The sequence below is a fragment of the Pristiophorus japonicus genome, chromosome 1 (genome assembly GCF_044704955.1).
Source record: "Pristiophorus japonicus isolate sPriJap1 chromosome 1, sPriJap1.hap1, whole genome shotgun sequence".
NCBI classification, from domain to species: domain Eukaryota; kingdom Metazoa; phylum Chordata; class Chondrichthyes; family Pristiophoridae; genus Pristiophorus; species Pristiophorus japonicus.
This window is the reverse complement of record NC_091977.1, coordinates 362338350-362353079: the sequence shown is the minus strand read 5'-3', so window position 1 is coordinate 362353079 and position 14730 is coordinate 362338350. Positions and strand designations below refer to the sequence as shown.

Sequence of the window (14730 nt, the reverse complement as noted above, 5' to 3'; positions counted from 1 at the left end):
GATTGAACTGGATTTCAAATTGGCTCATTACCATGATAGTCTTATGCAAGATTGGGCGAGTAGAGGTGGCAACTTGCCCAGTGTGTTGGACGCGAGATTTACTCCCATTTGCTGGTGTTATGTCCGCAGTTAAAGGATTTTAAGTACTATGATCGACAGTTGTGAAGTTTTCTTGCTGGGTGAGGACTGAAAAGCAAGAATGGGAATCCCGTGGGACTTAATTTTGAGATGGGGATTACAGGAGAGTCTGCCCAAGTCTAGTGGAGCGGCAATTAATGTAATGTTCAGATTAGCTAGATTTGTGATTATGCAAAGAAGGAATGCTCTTTAATGTTTTTTAAGGGGAGGAGAATAAACCTAAAAGTGTATTTTAAATATAAACTAAAAGATAATTATAAGGCTCTGGATGTTTTATTCAGTAAATAATTTTAAAATAGTATTTTATGATCAATTTGTAAAGTACAATAGATTGTTATATGTTACAAGAGACAAATTAAACTTCAGGTTTTGATGCTAATTTGTGTTGGAGGTATGGCTGCGCAGAGTGGTGAAATGGATTTGTATGATACAATGGAATGATCACGATGTTGTAAATGTTCTTCATGTTCATTAAATAATATTAAAAAAATAAAAAAATGTGGGTAGCACACTCGCCTCAGACAAAAGGTTGTGGGTTCAAGTTCCACTCCAGGAACCGGAGCACAAAATATCTAGGCTGACACTCCAGTGCAGTGCTGATGGAGTGCTGTACTGTCAGAGGTGCCATTTTTCAGATGAGACGTTAAACCGAGGTCCTGTCTGTTCACTCAAGTGGATGTAAAAGATCCCATGCACTATTTCGAAGAAGAGCAGGGGAGTTATCCCCGGTGTCCAGGATAATATTTATACCTCGATCAACATAATCAAAAAAAACAATTATCTGGTCATTATCACATTGTTGTTTATGGGAGCTTGCTCGTGTGCAAATTGGTTGCAGCGTTTCCCACATTAAAACAGTGACTACGCTCCAAAAGTTCTTCATTGGTTGTAACGTGTTTTGAGACATCCGGTGTTCATGAAAGGCGCTATATAAATCCCAATCTTTCTTTTTTATACCAGACATCCTCCCAGTGAATCTGTGCTGTATCTGTATTACAAACAGGACTTCAAATGTATATATAAATCTTAGTCACGAATTCTTAAATGAACTGATGATTAAACTCCCACATTAATGTGCTTTCATTTGTGTTTTATCTAGTTTTGTACTGTACATCTAAATAATTAAAGTTTATAATTACTGGTTGACCAAGAGACTACAAAGCAGAAGTCATTGAATCGTTTATTTACTGTAGTGTTTAAAACACTTCGACTTGTCAATTTGCTCCATTTCCCAAACATTACTGAGCATGATTCTAATATCATACAAAAATCTTCCAAGCAAAAACTTGCACACACCAATTATTATTAACAGTCTTCCTGTTACAAAACTTGTTTATGGTTGAATGCGACTACTTATAGAGTATAATTTTGAAGTTTAAATCACATACCGATGCAAACAGGAGGACTGGGCTGCCAGTAGTACCTATTTTCCACCTGAATGCAGGTAATTTTCTCTTCTCCCTGAAGCTCATAGCCAGGTTCACATTGGAAGATGACAGTATCTCCAGGATCTCTGCCATCTCCATTCCGACTTCCATTCATAGGTACACCAGGGTCACGGCAAGCTGTTGCCACGGAGCCTAGAGATTAAAAAGGGAATAAATTATTTAGAATAATAATGTTAGTTTATTTGCTGCGATTTAAAAAGGAACATGCTTTGTGGGACAAACAGCCACAAAAGTCAAAAGTACTCGTAACCAATGTTCCCTTTAAAATGTTGTGTGTAGCCAGTTTTTTCAATGAGCGGTACCATTAAATGCTTTGAGGTCTTTGAGAGCTTGTGAACCTCCTGCACCGTAACTTCAAGATTACAGTGCACATGTGCACAAATTGAAGGGAACATTGCTTGTAACTTAGGATTATGAGAATACAAACTTAAGATGAAACTTTTGTTTGTAGTCCTTTACGATTTGCAGTGAGTCCTTCAAAAGGGAGCTAGACAAGTGGAAGACATTTTGACCTGGAATTTCTGGAATCACACGTACACAGAAATTAACATAGAAACATAGAAAATAGGTGCAGGAATCGGCCATTCGACCCTTTGAGCCTGCACCACCATTCAATATGATCGTGACTGATCATCCAACTTCAGTATCCCATTCCCGCTTTCTCTCCATACCCCTTGATCTCTTTAGCCGTAAGGGCCACATCTAACTCCCCTTTGAATATATCTAACGAACTGGCCTCAACAACTTTCTGTGGTAGAAAATTCCACAGATTCACAATTCTCTGGGTGAAGAAGTTTCTCCTCATCTCAGTCCTAAATAGTTTACCCCTTATCCTTAGACTGTGACCCCTGGTTCTGAACTTCCCCAACATCGGGAACATTCTTCCCGCATCTAACCTGTCCAATCCCGTCAGAATTTTATATGTTTCCATGAGATCCCCTCTCATTCTTCTAAATTCCAGTGAATATAAGCCAAGTCAATCCAGTCTTTCTTCATATGTCAGTCCTGCCATCCCGGGAATCAGTCTGGTGAACCTTCACTGCATTCCCTCAAAGGTAAGAATGTCCTTCCTCAGATTAGAAGACCAAAACTGTACATAATATTCAAGGTGTGGTCTGACCAACTGCAGCAAGACCTCCCTGCTCCTATACTCAAATCCTTTCGCTATGAAGGCCAACATGCCATTTGCCTTCTTCACTGCCTGCTGTACCCGCATGCCAACTTTCAATCACTGATGTACCATGACACCCAGGTCTCGTTGCACCTCCCTTTTTCCTAATCTGTCACTATTCAAATAATATTCTGCCTTCCTGTTTATGCCACGAAAGTGAATTACCTCACATTTATCTACATTATGCTGCATCTGTCATGCATTTGCCCATTTACCTAACCTATCCACATCAGCCTGCAGCCTCTTCGCATCCTCATCACAGCTCAGACTGCCACCCAGCTTAGTGTCATCTGCAAACTTGGAGATATTACATTCAATTCCTTTGTCTAAATCATTAATGTATATTGTAAATAGCTGGGGTCCCAGCACTGAACCTTGCGGTATCCCACTAGTCACTGCCTGCCAATCTGAAAAGGACCCGTTTATTCCTACTCTTTCCTTCCTGTCTGCTAACCAGTTCTCTATCCACGTCAATACATTACCCTCAATAACATGTGCTTTAAATTTGCACACTAATCTCTTGTGTGGGACCTCGTCAAAGCCTTTAAAAGTCCAAATACACCACATCCACTGGTTCTCCCTTGTCCACTCTACTAGTTACATCTTCAAAAAATTCCAGAAGATTTGTCAAGCATGATTTCCCTTTCATAAATCCATGCTGACTTGGACTGATCCTGTCACTGCTTTCCAAATGCGCTGCTATTACATCTTTAATAATTGATTCCAACATTTTCCCCACTACCGATGTCAGACTAACTGGTCTATAACTTCCTGTTTTCTCTCTCCCTCCTTTTTTAAAAAGTGGGGTTACATTAGCTACACTCCAATCCATAGGAACTGATCCAGAGTCTATAGAATGTTGGAAAATGACCACCAATGCATCCATTATTTCTAGGGCCACTTCCTTAAGTACTCTGGGATTCAGATTATCAGACCCTGGGGATTTATCGGCCTTTAATCCCATCAATTTTCCTAACACCATTTCCTGACTAATAAAGATTACCTTCAGTTCCTCCTTCTCGCTAGACCCTCGGTCCTCTAGTATTTCTGGAAGGTTATTTGTGTCTTCCTTAGTGAAGACAGAATCAAAGTATTTGTTCAATTGTTCTGCCATTTCTTTGTTCCCCATTATAAGTTCACCTGATTCTGAATGCAAGGGAGTCTTCACTGCTCTTTTTCTCTTCTCATATCTATAGAAGCTTTTGCAGTCAGTTTTTATGTTCCCTGCAAGCTTACTCTCATACTCTATTTTCCCCCTCCTAATTAAAACCTTTGTCCTCGTCTGCTGAATTATAAATTTCTCCCAGTTCTCAGGTTTGCTGCTTTATCTGGGAAATTTATATACCTCTTCCTTGGATTTAACACTATCCCTAATTTCCCTTGCTAGCCACGATTGAGCCACCTTCCCATTTTATTTTTACGCCAGACAGGGATGTACAATTGTCAAAGTTCATCCATGTGATCTTTAAATGTCCACCATTGCCTATCCACCATCAACCCTTTAAGTAGCATTCGCCAGTCTATCTTAGCCAATTCACGACGCATACCATCGAAGTTACCTTTCCTTAAGCTCAGGACCCTAGTCTCTGAATTAACTGTGTCACTCTCCATCTTAATGAAGAATTCTACTATATTCTGGTCACTCTTCCCCAAGGGGCCTCGCACAACAAGATTGCGAATTAATCCTCTCTCATTACACAACACCCAGTCTAGGATGGCCTGCTCTCTAGTTGGTTCCTCGACATATTGGTCGAGAAAACCATCCCGAATACACTCCAGGAAATCCTCCTCCACCGCAATGCTACCAGTTTCGTTAGCCCAATCTACATGTAGATTAAAGTTATCCATGATAACTGCTGCACCTTTATTGCACGCATCCCTAATTTCCTGTTTGATGCCATCCCCAACCTCACTACTACTGTTTGGTGGTCTGTACACAACTACCACTGGCGTTTTCTACCCTTTGGTGTTCCGCAGCTCTAACCATACAGATTCCACATCATTCAAGCTAATATCCTTCCTTACTATTGCGTTAATCTCCTCTTTAACTAACAATGCTAGCCCACCTCCATTTCCTTTCTGTCTATCCTTCCTGAATATTGAATACCCCTGAATATTGAATTCCCAGCCTTGGTTACCCTGGAGCCATGTCTCCGTAATCCCAATTAGATCATATCCGTTAACAGCTATCTGCACAGTTAATTCATCCACCTTATTACGAATGCTCCTCACATTGAGACACAGAGCCTTCAGGCTTGATTTTTTGATATTCTTTGTCCTTTTCGACATTATGGCAAATGTATGCCGGTTTCTGCACCCAAATATGCTGTGGAGCTCATTTACCAAAGCTGGAATGTAAAATTGGCATCTCAATCTCAGACCATCTTGTCTCTGCTATTCCTCTTCCTCATCCATTATTATGTAGAACAAGGGTTTGTTCATTGGGAGGGCCATTCCAGTTACTTAGTCCTCCTCCCCTTAAATCTCAACTTCTGGCTCAGCTCTACTTGGCAGCTGATGTAACTCCCCCTGCCCATCCCCTCCCCACACCCCAAATGGCAAGCTGCATGTGAGTGCTGGTTCTACACTTGCAGCTCGTTGTTTATATTGAAACAAGGCCTGGCCCTCAAAATGGCTCAGGCCTCTCGGTAAGAGGTGTGGGTGGCTGGCAGAAGCGCTCCTCATACTGCGCTGCAGAAGTGTACTCAAAGCCTAAACCGCCCGACATATATTGAGTAAGCACAGGGGAGAATTTATGCTTTCCCTGTTAAGTATGAAATAACTCCACGAGGCTAAGTACGGTGAGCTAGTTCAGGCATGACCTTACTCCAGTTTATTTATTCTCAAAGTGAGGATTCAACATAGCTGCCAACATTATATACATGGCTTGCATGCATCTGCCAGTGACCATTCGGACTCCGACAGTCACGCCCTCCGGTGGCAGGTAAAACCCAGTTAACACACATAACATCATTCCTCCCAAAGTCCTTGGTACAGGTTGTATTTACAAGTTGAGACGACCTGGGGCCTTCCACTCTCTGGTTGATCTTCTCAGTTCGAACCCAAGCTTGGGTGAGTTAGTAGGACCATTGCTGCATTGCGGAGCAGTTGGTCTGACAGGACTGTCGGGGATGGTAGGTTCGGCTTCGTGCATGACACAAGGGTCAACTCATGGTTGGATGTGTGTTAGTTGGTCGATGATGATGTCATCTTCAATTTTTTCTGTGTTGTCTGTGAATCGCAGTTTGGTTTGGTCATTGTGCCTCTTGCACGTTTGGTCATTTAACAGTTTGACTACAAACACCCTATTCCTCTCCTTGGCCAAAACTGTGCCAGCAACTCACTTTGGACCCTGACCATAATTCAGGACAAACACAGGGTCATGAACAGCAATGTAATGTGATACAGCCGTGCGATCGTGGTACCATTGCTGCCATTGCTTTCTGGTTTCGACATGATCATTGAGATCCGGGTGTACAAGAGAGAGCCTGGTTTTGAGGCCTCTCTTCATTAACAGATCAGCAGGAGGGACCCTGGTGAGCGAGTGGGGTCTCGTCCTGTAACTGAGCAAAATGTGGGACAAGCAGGTCATAGGAACATAGAAACATAGAAAATAGGTGCAGGAGTAGGCCATTCGGCCCTTCGAGCCTGCACCTCCATTCAATGAGTTCATGGCTGAACATGCAACTTCAGTACCCCATTCCTGCTTTCTCACCATACCCCTTGATCCCCCTAGTAGTAAGGACTACATCTAACTCCTTTTTGAATATATTTAGTGAATTGGCCTCAACAACTTTCTGTGGTAGAGAATTCCACAGGTTCACCACTCTCTGGGTGAAGAAGTTTCTCCACATCTCGGTCCTAAATGGCTTACCCCTTATCCTTAGACTGTGACCCCTATTTCTGGACTTCCCCAACATTGGGAACATTCTTCCTGCATCTAACCTGTCTAAACCCATCAGAATTTTAAACGTTTCTATGAGATCGCCTCTCATTCTTCTGAACTCCAGTGAATACAAGCCCAGTTGATCCAGTCTTTCTTGATATGTCAGTCCCGCCATCCCAGGAATCAGTCTGGTGAACCTTCGCTGCACTCGCTCAATAGCAAGAATGTCCTTTCTCAAGTTAGGAGACCAAAACTGTACACAATACTCCAGGTGTGGCCTTACCAAGGCCCTGTACAACTGTAGTAACACCTTCCTGCCCCTGTACTCAAATCCCCTCGATATGAAGGCCAACATGCCATTTGCTTTCTTAACCGCCTGCTGTATCTGCATGCCAACCTTCAAGCACTGATGTACCATGACACCCAGGTCTCATTGCACCTCCCCTTTTCCTAATCTGTCACCATTCAGATAATAGCCTGTCTCTCTGTTTTTACCACCAAAGTGGATAACTTCACATTTATCCACATTATACTTCATCTGCCATGCATTTGCCCACTCACCTAACCTATCCAAGTCACTCTGCAGCCTCATAGCATCCTCCTCGCAGCTCACACTGCCACCCAACCTAGTGTCATCTGTGCCGTGCGTCATGCGTTTTAGACTCTGCTTAATGGTTTGGACAGCCTGCTCCGCTTGACCGTTAGACGCGGGTTTGAAAGCAGCAGACCTGACATGCTTGATGCCATTATGGGTCATAAACTCGGGGAACTTTGAACTGGTGAAACAAGGTCTGTTGTCGCTGACAAAGGCGTTGGGCAGGCCATGGGTGGCAAACATTGCCTGGAGGCTTTCAATAGTTGCTGTGAACGTGCTGGATGACATGATTGCGCATTCAATCCATTTGGAGTAAGCGTCTACTACCACTAAAAACATCTTGCCGAGAAAGGGGTCAGCAAAGTCTATGTGTATCCTTGACCACGGTTTGGATGGCCATGACCACAGACTCAGCGGAGCCTCCACAGGTGCGTTACTCAGTTGCATGCAAGTGTTGCACTGATGTACGCATGACTCCAAGTCCAAGTCAATGCCGGGCCACCAAACGTGAGATCTGGCAATGGCCTTTATCATGACAATGCCTGGGTGTGTTCTGTATAAATCTTGCACAAAAATTTCCCTGCCTTTTTTTGGTATAACAACACGATTAGCCCATAACAGACAATAAGACTGAATAGACAATTCATCTTTGCGGCGGCTATAAGGCTTAATTTCATCCTGCATTTCCCTGAGAATGTAAGACCAATTTCTTTTAGGACACACGTTTTTATGCTTGACAGTACAGGATCCTGGCTGGTCCAGGTCCTAATTTGGCGAGCCGTGACGGGTGACCTCGTGCTCTCAAAGGCATCCATGACCAGCAGCAAATCTGCGGGCTGCGGCTTATAAGTCCTTACCCTAATGTACTGACTTACATGAGACACATGCTGAAGTCAAGGTCACTCAGGACCTGCACCTTTAATTCCAGCTCTCCCGTGCTGCACTTCCCTGAGACCTCCCTTTATATACCTCAGTGGGACAGATATGGAGTGTCTCCTGCAAGTGCACCCCTGGTGGTAAGGTATGCTTATTGTTACAGGTCATATCCAGTTACAGTCATGTATAGCATAGTTATATACAGTAATGTGAGATACAGGACAGCGGCATTTCCACCCTGGTTATGGGCAATGGTTGCCGGCTAAGGGCATCAGCACAGTTTTCAGTGCCTGGTCTGTGCTGGATAACATAATCATAAACAGATAATGTCAGTCCCCATCTTTGGATGCGGGACGAGGCATTGGTGTTTATACCTTTGCTCTGAGAAAACAATGAAATGAGTGGCTGTGGTCTGTTTCAAGCTCAAACCGAAGCCCAAACAGGTATTGGTGCATTTTCCTAACCCATATACGCATGCTAAAGCCTCTTTCTCTACCATACTATCGGCTCTTTCAGCCTTAGACGGACTTCTGGACGCATATGCAAATGGTTGGCGTTTGCCTGATACATTGGCTTGCTGGAGCACACAACCGACCCCATATGATGAGGCGTTGCAGGCCAGAACTAACTGCTTACATGGGTCATAGTTTACCAGTAATTTTTTGGAACATAGCAAGTTCCTGGCCTTCGCAAAGTCTTGAGATTTGCCCCAAACCCAGTCATTACCCTTTCTCAGCAACATGTGCAAGGGCTCTAGCAATGTGCTCAAACTAGGTAGAAATTTACCGAAATAGTTGAGAAGACCCAGGAACGATCATAGCTCCGTCACACTCTGGGATCTAGGTGCATTCTTGATGACCTCTGCCTTCAAGTCCGTAGGCCTGATGCCATCTGCTGAAATCTTTCTCTCCAGGAATTCGACTTCTGGTGCCATGAAAACGCACTTGGAGTATTTTAGCCTGAGTCCCACTCTGTGCAGACGATGTAGAATCTCTTCCAGGTTGTGCAGGTGTTCGGTGACGACGCAACCGGTGATCAGGATGTCATCTTGGAACATGACGGTTCTCGGGACAGACTTCAACAAACTCTCCATGTTTCTCTAAAATATGGCTGCCGCCGAGCGTATTCCGAAAGGGCATCTGTGGTATATAAACAGTCCTTTGTGTGTGTTGATGCACGTCAGTTTTTTTGAAGATTCGACCAGCTCCTGCGTCATGTAAGTGGAGGTCAGGTCCAACTTGGTGAATGACTTCACCCCCGCTAACATTGCAAACAGGTCGTCAGCCGTGGTTAACGGGTACTGATCCTGTATCAAGACTCGGTTGATCGTTACCTTGTAGGCGCCACAGATCCTGACCGTGCCATCATTTTTCAACACCTGGACAATTGGACTGGCCCATTCGCTGAACTCGACTGGTGATATAATTCCTTCCCGTTGAAGTTTGTCCAGTTCGATCTCGACCATCTCCCTCATCATGTACGGAACCGCCCGAGCCTTGTGATAGACGGGTCTTGCATCCGGGCCTAGGTGGATCTGAACCTTGGCTCCAGTGAAGTTGCCGATGCCTGGTTCAAACAACGAGGGAAACTTGCTCAGCACTTGAGCACATGAAGCGTCATGATAAGGCTTTAATATTATTCCAGTTCCATTTAATTTTCTCAAGCCAACTTCTGCCGAACAGCATTGGGCCCTTGCCTGGAATGATCCACAATGATAAATCATGCACAACTCCATCATACGATACCTTTACTGCCACGCTGCCAATTACTGGTATGAGCTTTTTGGTGTAGGTACGCAGCTTCTCATTGATTGGGCTCAGTTTGGGTCTTTTTGCCTTCGTGTCCCACAGTTTTTCGAAAGCCCTCTGGCTCATTATTAACTGACTCACCCCAGTGTCCAATTCCATGGGTACTGGAACCCCATTTAATTTAACTTCCAGCATTATCGGAGGACTTCTTCGTCCTGTACCTTGGGTTGAGTTGCCTGTGCCGCTTGATCCACGCTGGATTGATCATCCTCAGCCACGTGGTATGTCGCAGCATGCTTGCTCAGTTGCGGAAACATTCGCTGAAGGTGCACAAACGCGGATGAGTAGGCCCTGCCATGTGCAGCTCTGCCTGCCGACGATATTATTTTATGCACAGTACTTGCTGGTGATTTTCAATGCTGGGAAGATACCTGTTTCGAATTTTCGTCTGTGGCCATGCATGCCTGGGTGATCATGATGGCCCTGCTCAGGTCTAGAGATTCAGCAGCCAGCAGCTTTCAAAGGATGACCTCGTGGCCAATGCCAAGCACGAAAAAGTCCCGCAGCATTTGCTCCAATGCAGCTCCGAAGTTGCAAGGCCCAGCGAGATGTCTCAGGTCGGCGACAAATTCCACCATGTCCTGACCCTCGGAGCGATTGTGCATATCGAAATGATACCTCGCCATGATGATGCTTTCCTTCAGTTTAAAGTGGTTCTGAACCAGCGTACACAATTTGTCGCAAGTCCTATCCAGTGGTCGAGTTGGAGAGTAGATTCTTGATAAAGCCATAAATTTTTGTCCTGTGCTTAATTTTGTTATCGGTTCCTTCTAATCCGTGGCTACGAAGTACTGGTCAAGGTGCTCATTGAAATCCTCCCAGTCTTCCCCTTCCACGAATCTCTCCAAAATTCCAACAGACATGGTTGCGTTAAAGTTCGTATTTTTAACTCATCGCCAATTGTTAAGTATCAAATAACTCCACGAGGCTAAATACGGTGAGCTAGTTCAGGCATGACCTTACTCCAGTTTATTTATTCTCAAAGTGAGGAATCAACATGGCTGCCAACATTATATACACGGCTTGCATGTGTCTGCCAGTGACCCTTAGGACTCCGACAGTCGCGCCCTCCGGTAGCAGGTAAGACCAAGTTAACACTCCTGAACCCCCACCGTAACTAAGGCAGAAGATCAACAGAAACCCTGGGAGAACAGCAGAAATGTCCCTTTTTAGCCATTTACACTGATCTCCTGCCAGTGAACCCTGGTGGAAAGTCCAGTCGCATACATTTAGTGCAATTATCAAATTCATGTGGATTGACCCAAACCGAGAGCTAAATCAAAAAAATATATATATCTTGTGGAAATCATCAGTCTAACTGAATGATTCCACAGATCAATAACACAAAGAAAAAGAATAATTGGTGGTGGGACATAATATTGTATGAATAGAACTTTACATCTTCATATCAGAGGAATTTTGTACAATGTCTGCCCTCAGAAGACCTCTAGTTGTTAGTTTTAAACATAAAACAAGGGGAAACTGACAGACATTGATATGTACAAATGTCTTTCTTCAAAACAGGAACTGTGCAGCAGTTCACTTGAATACACTTCTCCTTTGAGCAATTTCTATTTACCTTTCCTTTCCAGAATGTCAGGAAACATATGCCTCACCAGGGAAGCATAACAATTAAAAAAGACCAATCCGACCTTTATTTAAATAACTTCCTACAAGATCACTGTTTATCACTTGATAATACCAGAAGCCTGTGATTATGGAAAATGCAAAAATTATGGGAAGCGACAGCAATTATCATCTGCTACCTGCCCTATTTATGAGCCATCCAGCTGTTGAAAATGGCAGTGAAACAGCACCTGCCACTTGGACGAGAGTCGTTAGGACATGGAGTGCCCTCCAAGAAACAGCAACATAAGCAGGATTCATGACAGCTTTTAAAAGTGAAATGGATAAATATTTGAACAAAAACATTTTAAAGGGCATTGGGTTAGAACAAGGGAATGGAACTATGGGCATATCTCATTGCAAGAGCCAATCAGGCACAATTGGCTTAATGACCTCTTTCTCTGCTTTCCTATTTATGATTCGATGATTTTACATGTCCATCATTTCATTACAGTAATAGTTTCATCAATAATCCAAGAAGTCACAAACTTGCCAAATTAGTCGCAAATGTGTCCAATATTTGCAGATTCCAAATTCATGTTGGTTCATATATCACCTTACAAAAGATGGCTCAAAATTGACCTTTTAAACTGAAAATAAAAACAGACTTATGAGGAGGTTGAAGAAAATAGATTGTTGTCAATGAGTAGCAAGAAACCATTGCTGAACACCAAATAAAAAAAACTGAATTTTGATAACATGAAACTAAAAAAAACTTCATTGGTAACATTGTACCATCTCAAAAATATCAATTGATTTATTTTTGACAGATAACATTATATGCTGGATTTCTTACCAACATGTTTCTTCTCCCCCCCCATTATCCACCACACATGTTCCTCCTCACACATGTACTGTGACTTACCCTGTGCTACCGCCTCAAGCTTGCTATCTAAATCCGCCCGGGTCAATGTAGCTGTGCTGGGGATGCTTGCGATAGTTGGTGCATAGGATAGAATGTTGTGAGGTGCTGGCTTGTCCTAGGCCATTAGCAGTACTGGTAGGTTGTTGAACCAGGTCTACACAACAGAAGAGCAACATCATAGGCAGTCCCTCGAAATCGAGGAAGACTTGCTTCCACTCTAAAAGTGAGTTCTTAGGTGACTGAACAGTCCAATACGGAATTTACAGTCTCTGTCACAGGTGGGACAGACAGTCATTGAAGGAAAGGGTGGGTGGGGAGTCTGGTTTGCCGCACGCTCCTTCCGCTGCCTGCGCTTGCTTTTTGCTTGCTCTCGGCGACGAGACTCGCGGTGCTCAGCGCCCTTCCTGGATGCTCTTCCTCCACTTAGGGTGGTCTTTGGCCAGGGACTCCCAGCTGTTGGTGGGGATGCTGCATTTTATCAAGGAGGCTTTGAGGATGTCCTTAAAATGTTTCCTCTGCCCACCTGGGGCTCACTTGCCATGTAGGAGTTCCGAGTAGAGCGCTTGCTTTGGGAGTCTTGTGTCAGGCATGCGAACAATGTGGCCCGCCCAACGGAACTGATCGAGTGTGTCCGGTGCTTTGACGCTGGGGATGTCGGCCTGATCGAGGACACTAATGTTGGTGCATCTGTCCTCCCAGGGGATTTGCAGGATCTTGCGGAGACATTGTTGGTGGTATTTCTCCAATGATTTGAGGTGTCTACTGTATATGGTCCATGTCTCTGAGCCATACAGGAGGGCAGGTATCACTGCAGCCCTGTAGACCATAAAGCTTGGTGCCAGATTTGAGGGCCTGATCTTCAAACACTCTCTTCCTCAGGCGGCCAAAGGCTGCGCTGGCGCACTGGAGGCGGTATTGAACCTCGTCATCGGTGTCTGCCCTTGCTGATAATCAGCTCCCAAGGTATGGAAAGTGGTCCATGTTGTCCAGGGCAGCGTTTGTGGATCTTGCTGACAGGGGGGTGGGGGCGGGGGGGGGGCGGGGGCAGTGCTGTGTGGCGGGATATATATACTTCAATTGAAATGGTGAGTGAAGTGAGTGAGGTGCGTGAGTGAATGAGTGAAAATGAATCATATGTTATCAAGCATAACTTCAAAGACAGCATCCTTGAATGTGGAATGTGGGGTGAGAATGCTTAATTTTATAGGTATAGTGCAGTTTTAATTTTGTTACCTTGACAGGCAGGTGACAATGTGACCCTTCAAATAACTGTTGCATCAGTTTAAAATTTCTGAAAGGTAGTTCACAGTGCAGATGAGAGTGTGTTCTGATTTGTAAATTTCTGCTAATGCCAAATTTCTATGGGGAGCAGAAAAATGTTGCCTCATCAGACTATTCTCACCCAAACTATGCCCCAACAAGATTTTCTGCCTTAGTATTGCAAATGTGCCTCCACCAATAATTTATTGAAGAAAATTCAGACAAAGAAAGAACCTGCATTTACACAGTACAACTTCAGGATATCTCAAAGTGCTCCACAACAGATTACTTTTACAGTGCAGTTAACGTTGTTATTGTGGCAAATGTCAAAGCCAATTGGCACATGGCAAAGTCCTGCAAACAGCATTTGAAAAAATGGCTCGTGGAATTGCTTGAGAGACAAATGCTCGTCTGGACATATGAGACGTGTCTGCTCTTCTTCAAATAGTGCTTCTGGATGTTTTATGTCCACCTGAATGGACAGACCAGGTCTCAGTTTAACATCTAATCCAAAAGACGAAATAACATTTGATTCATACAATATCATGTAAACCATATTTATTTTCAAATCTATGAGTGCCATTATACTACTTGTTGTGTATGTTTGAAAACCTCACCAATATGTAGGACTTGCCACCAGGGGGCACACCTGTGGGAGACCGAAGGTTCACCTGTGCACCCTGGGGCAAGCAGGTATAAAAGGTAATCCACCATGCTGCTTCCTGACTCTGGAGTCTGAATAAAGAGACCAAGGTCACAACAGTTTGAGCTTACAATACAGTCGTGTGGAGTTATTCTGAACATAACACTACTGGTACCAGTTTCAGATAGAGTTATACTACCAGCTACAAACTGCACTTTATTGAAGGGAAAAAGAACTCCAAGCATGGGTGTAAGCACAAGCTTTTCTGTGCAGTGACTTAAATTTTAATATTTGAACAGAGCCAGCGTGCATTGCTGTATTAACTAGTAAATTAGTGATAAAATCCCGATTCTAACACCGCGCCACATGCAGAAGCTGGGTGGGGTAGCAGTTAAAAATGAGGTCAGTCACTTA

The 14730-nt window shown here is 43.8% G+C and overlaps 1 protein-coding gene across 1 annotated transcript in view; it reads right to left on the bottom strand.

The window, feature by feature from the left end:
• Nucleotides 1-14730, bottom strand: part of csmd3b (CUB and Sushi multiple domains 3b) — a 3002015-nt gene that overhangs the window by 464053 nt on the left and 2523232 nt on the right. Inside the window, exon 27 of the mRNA XM_070874966.1 lies at nt 1527-1718. Within this exon, the coding sequence (XP_070731067.1) occupies nt 1527-1718 (192 nt within the window). The remainder of the gene's footprint in view (nt 1-1526; nt 1719-14730) is intronic.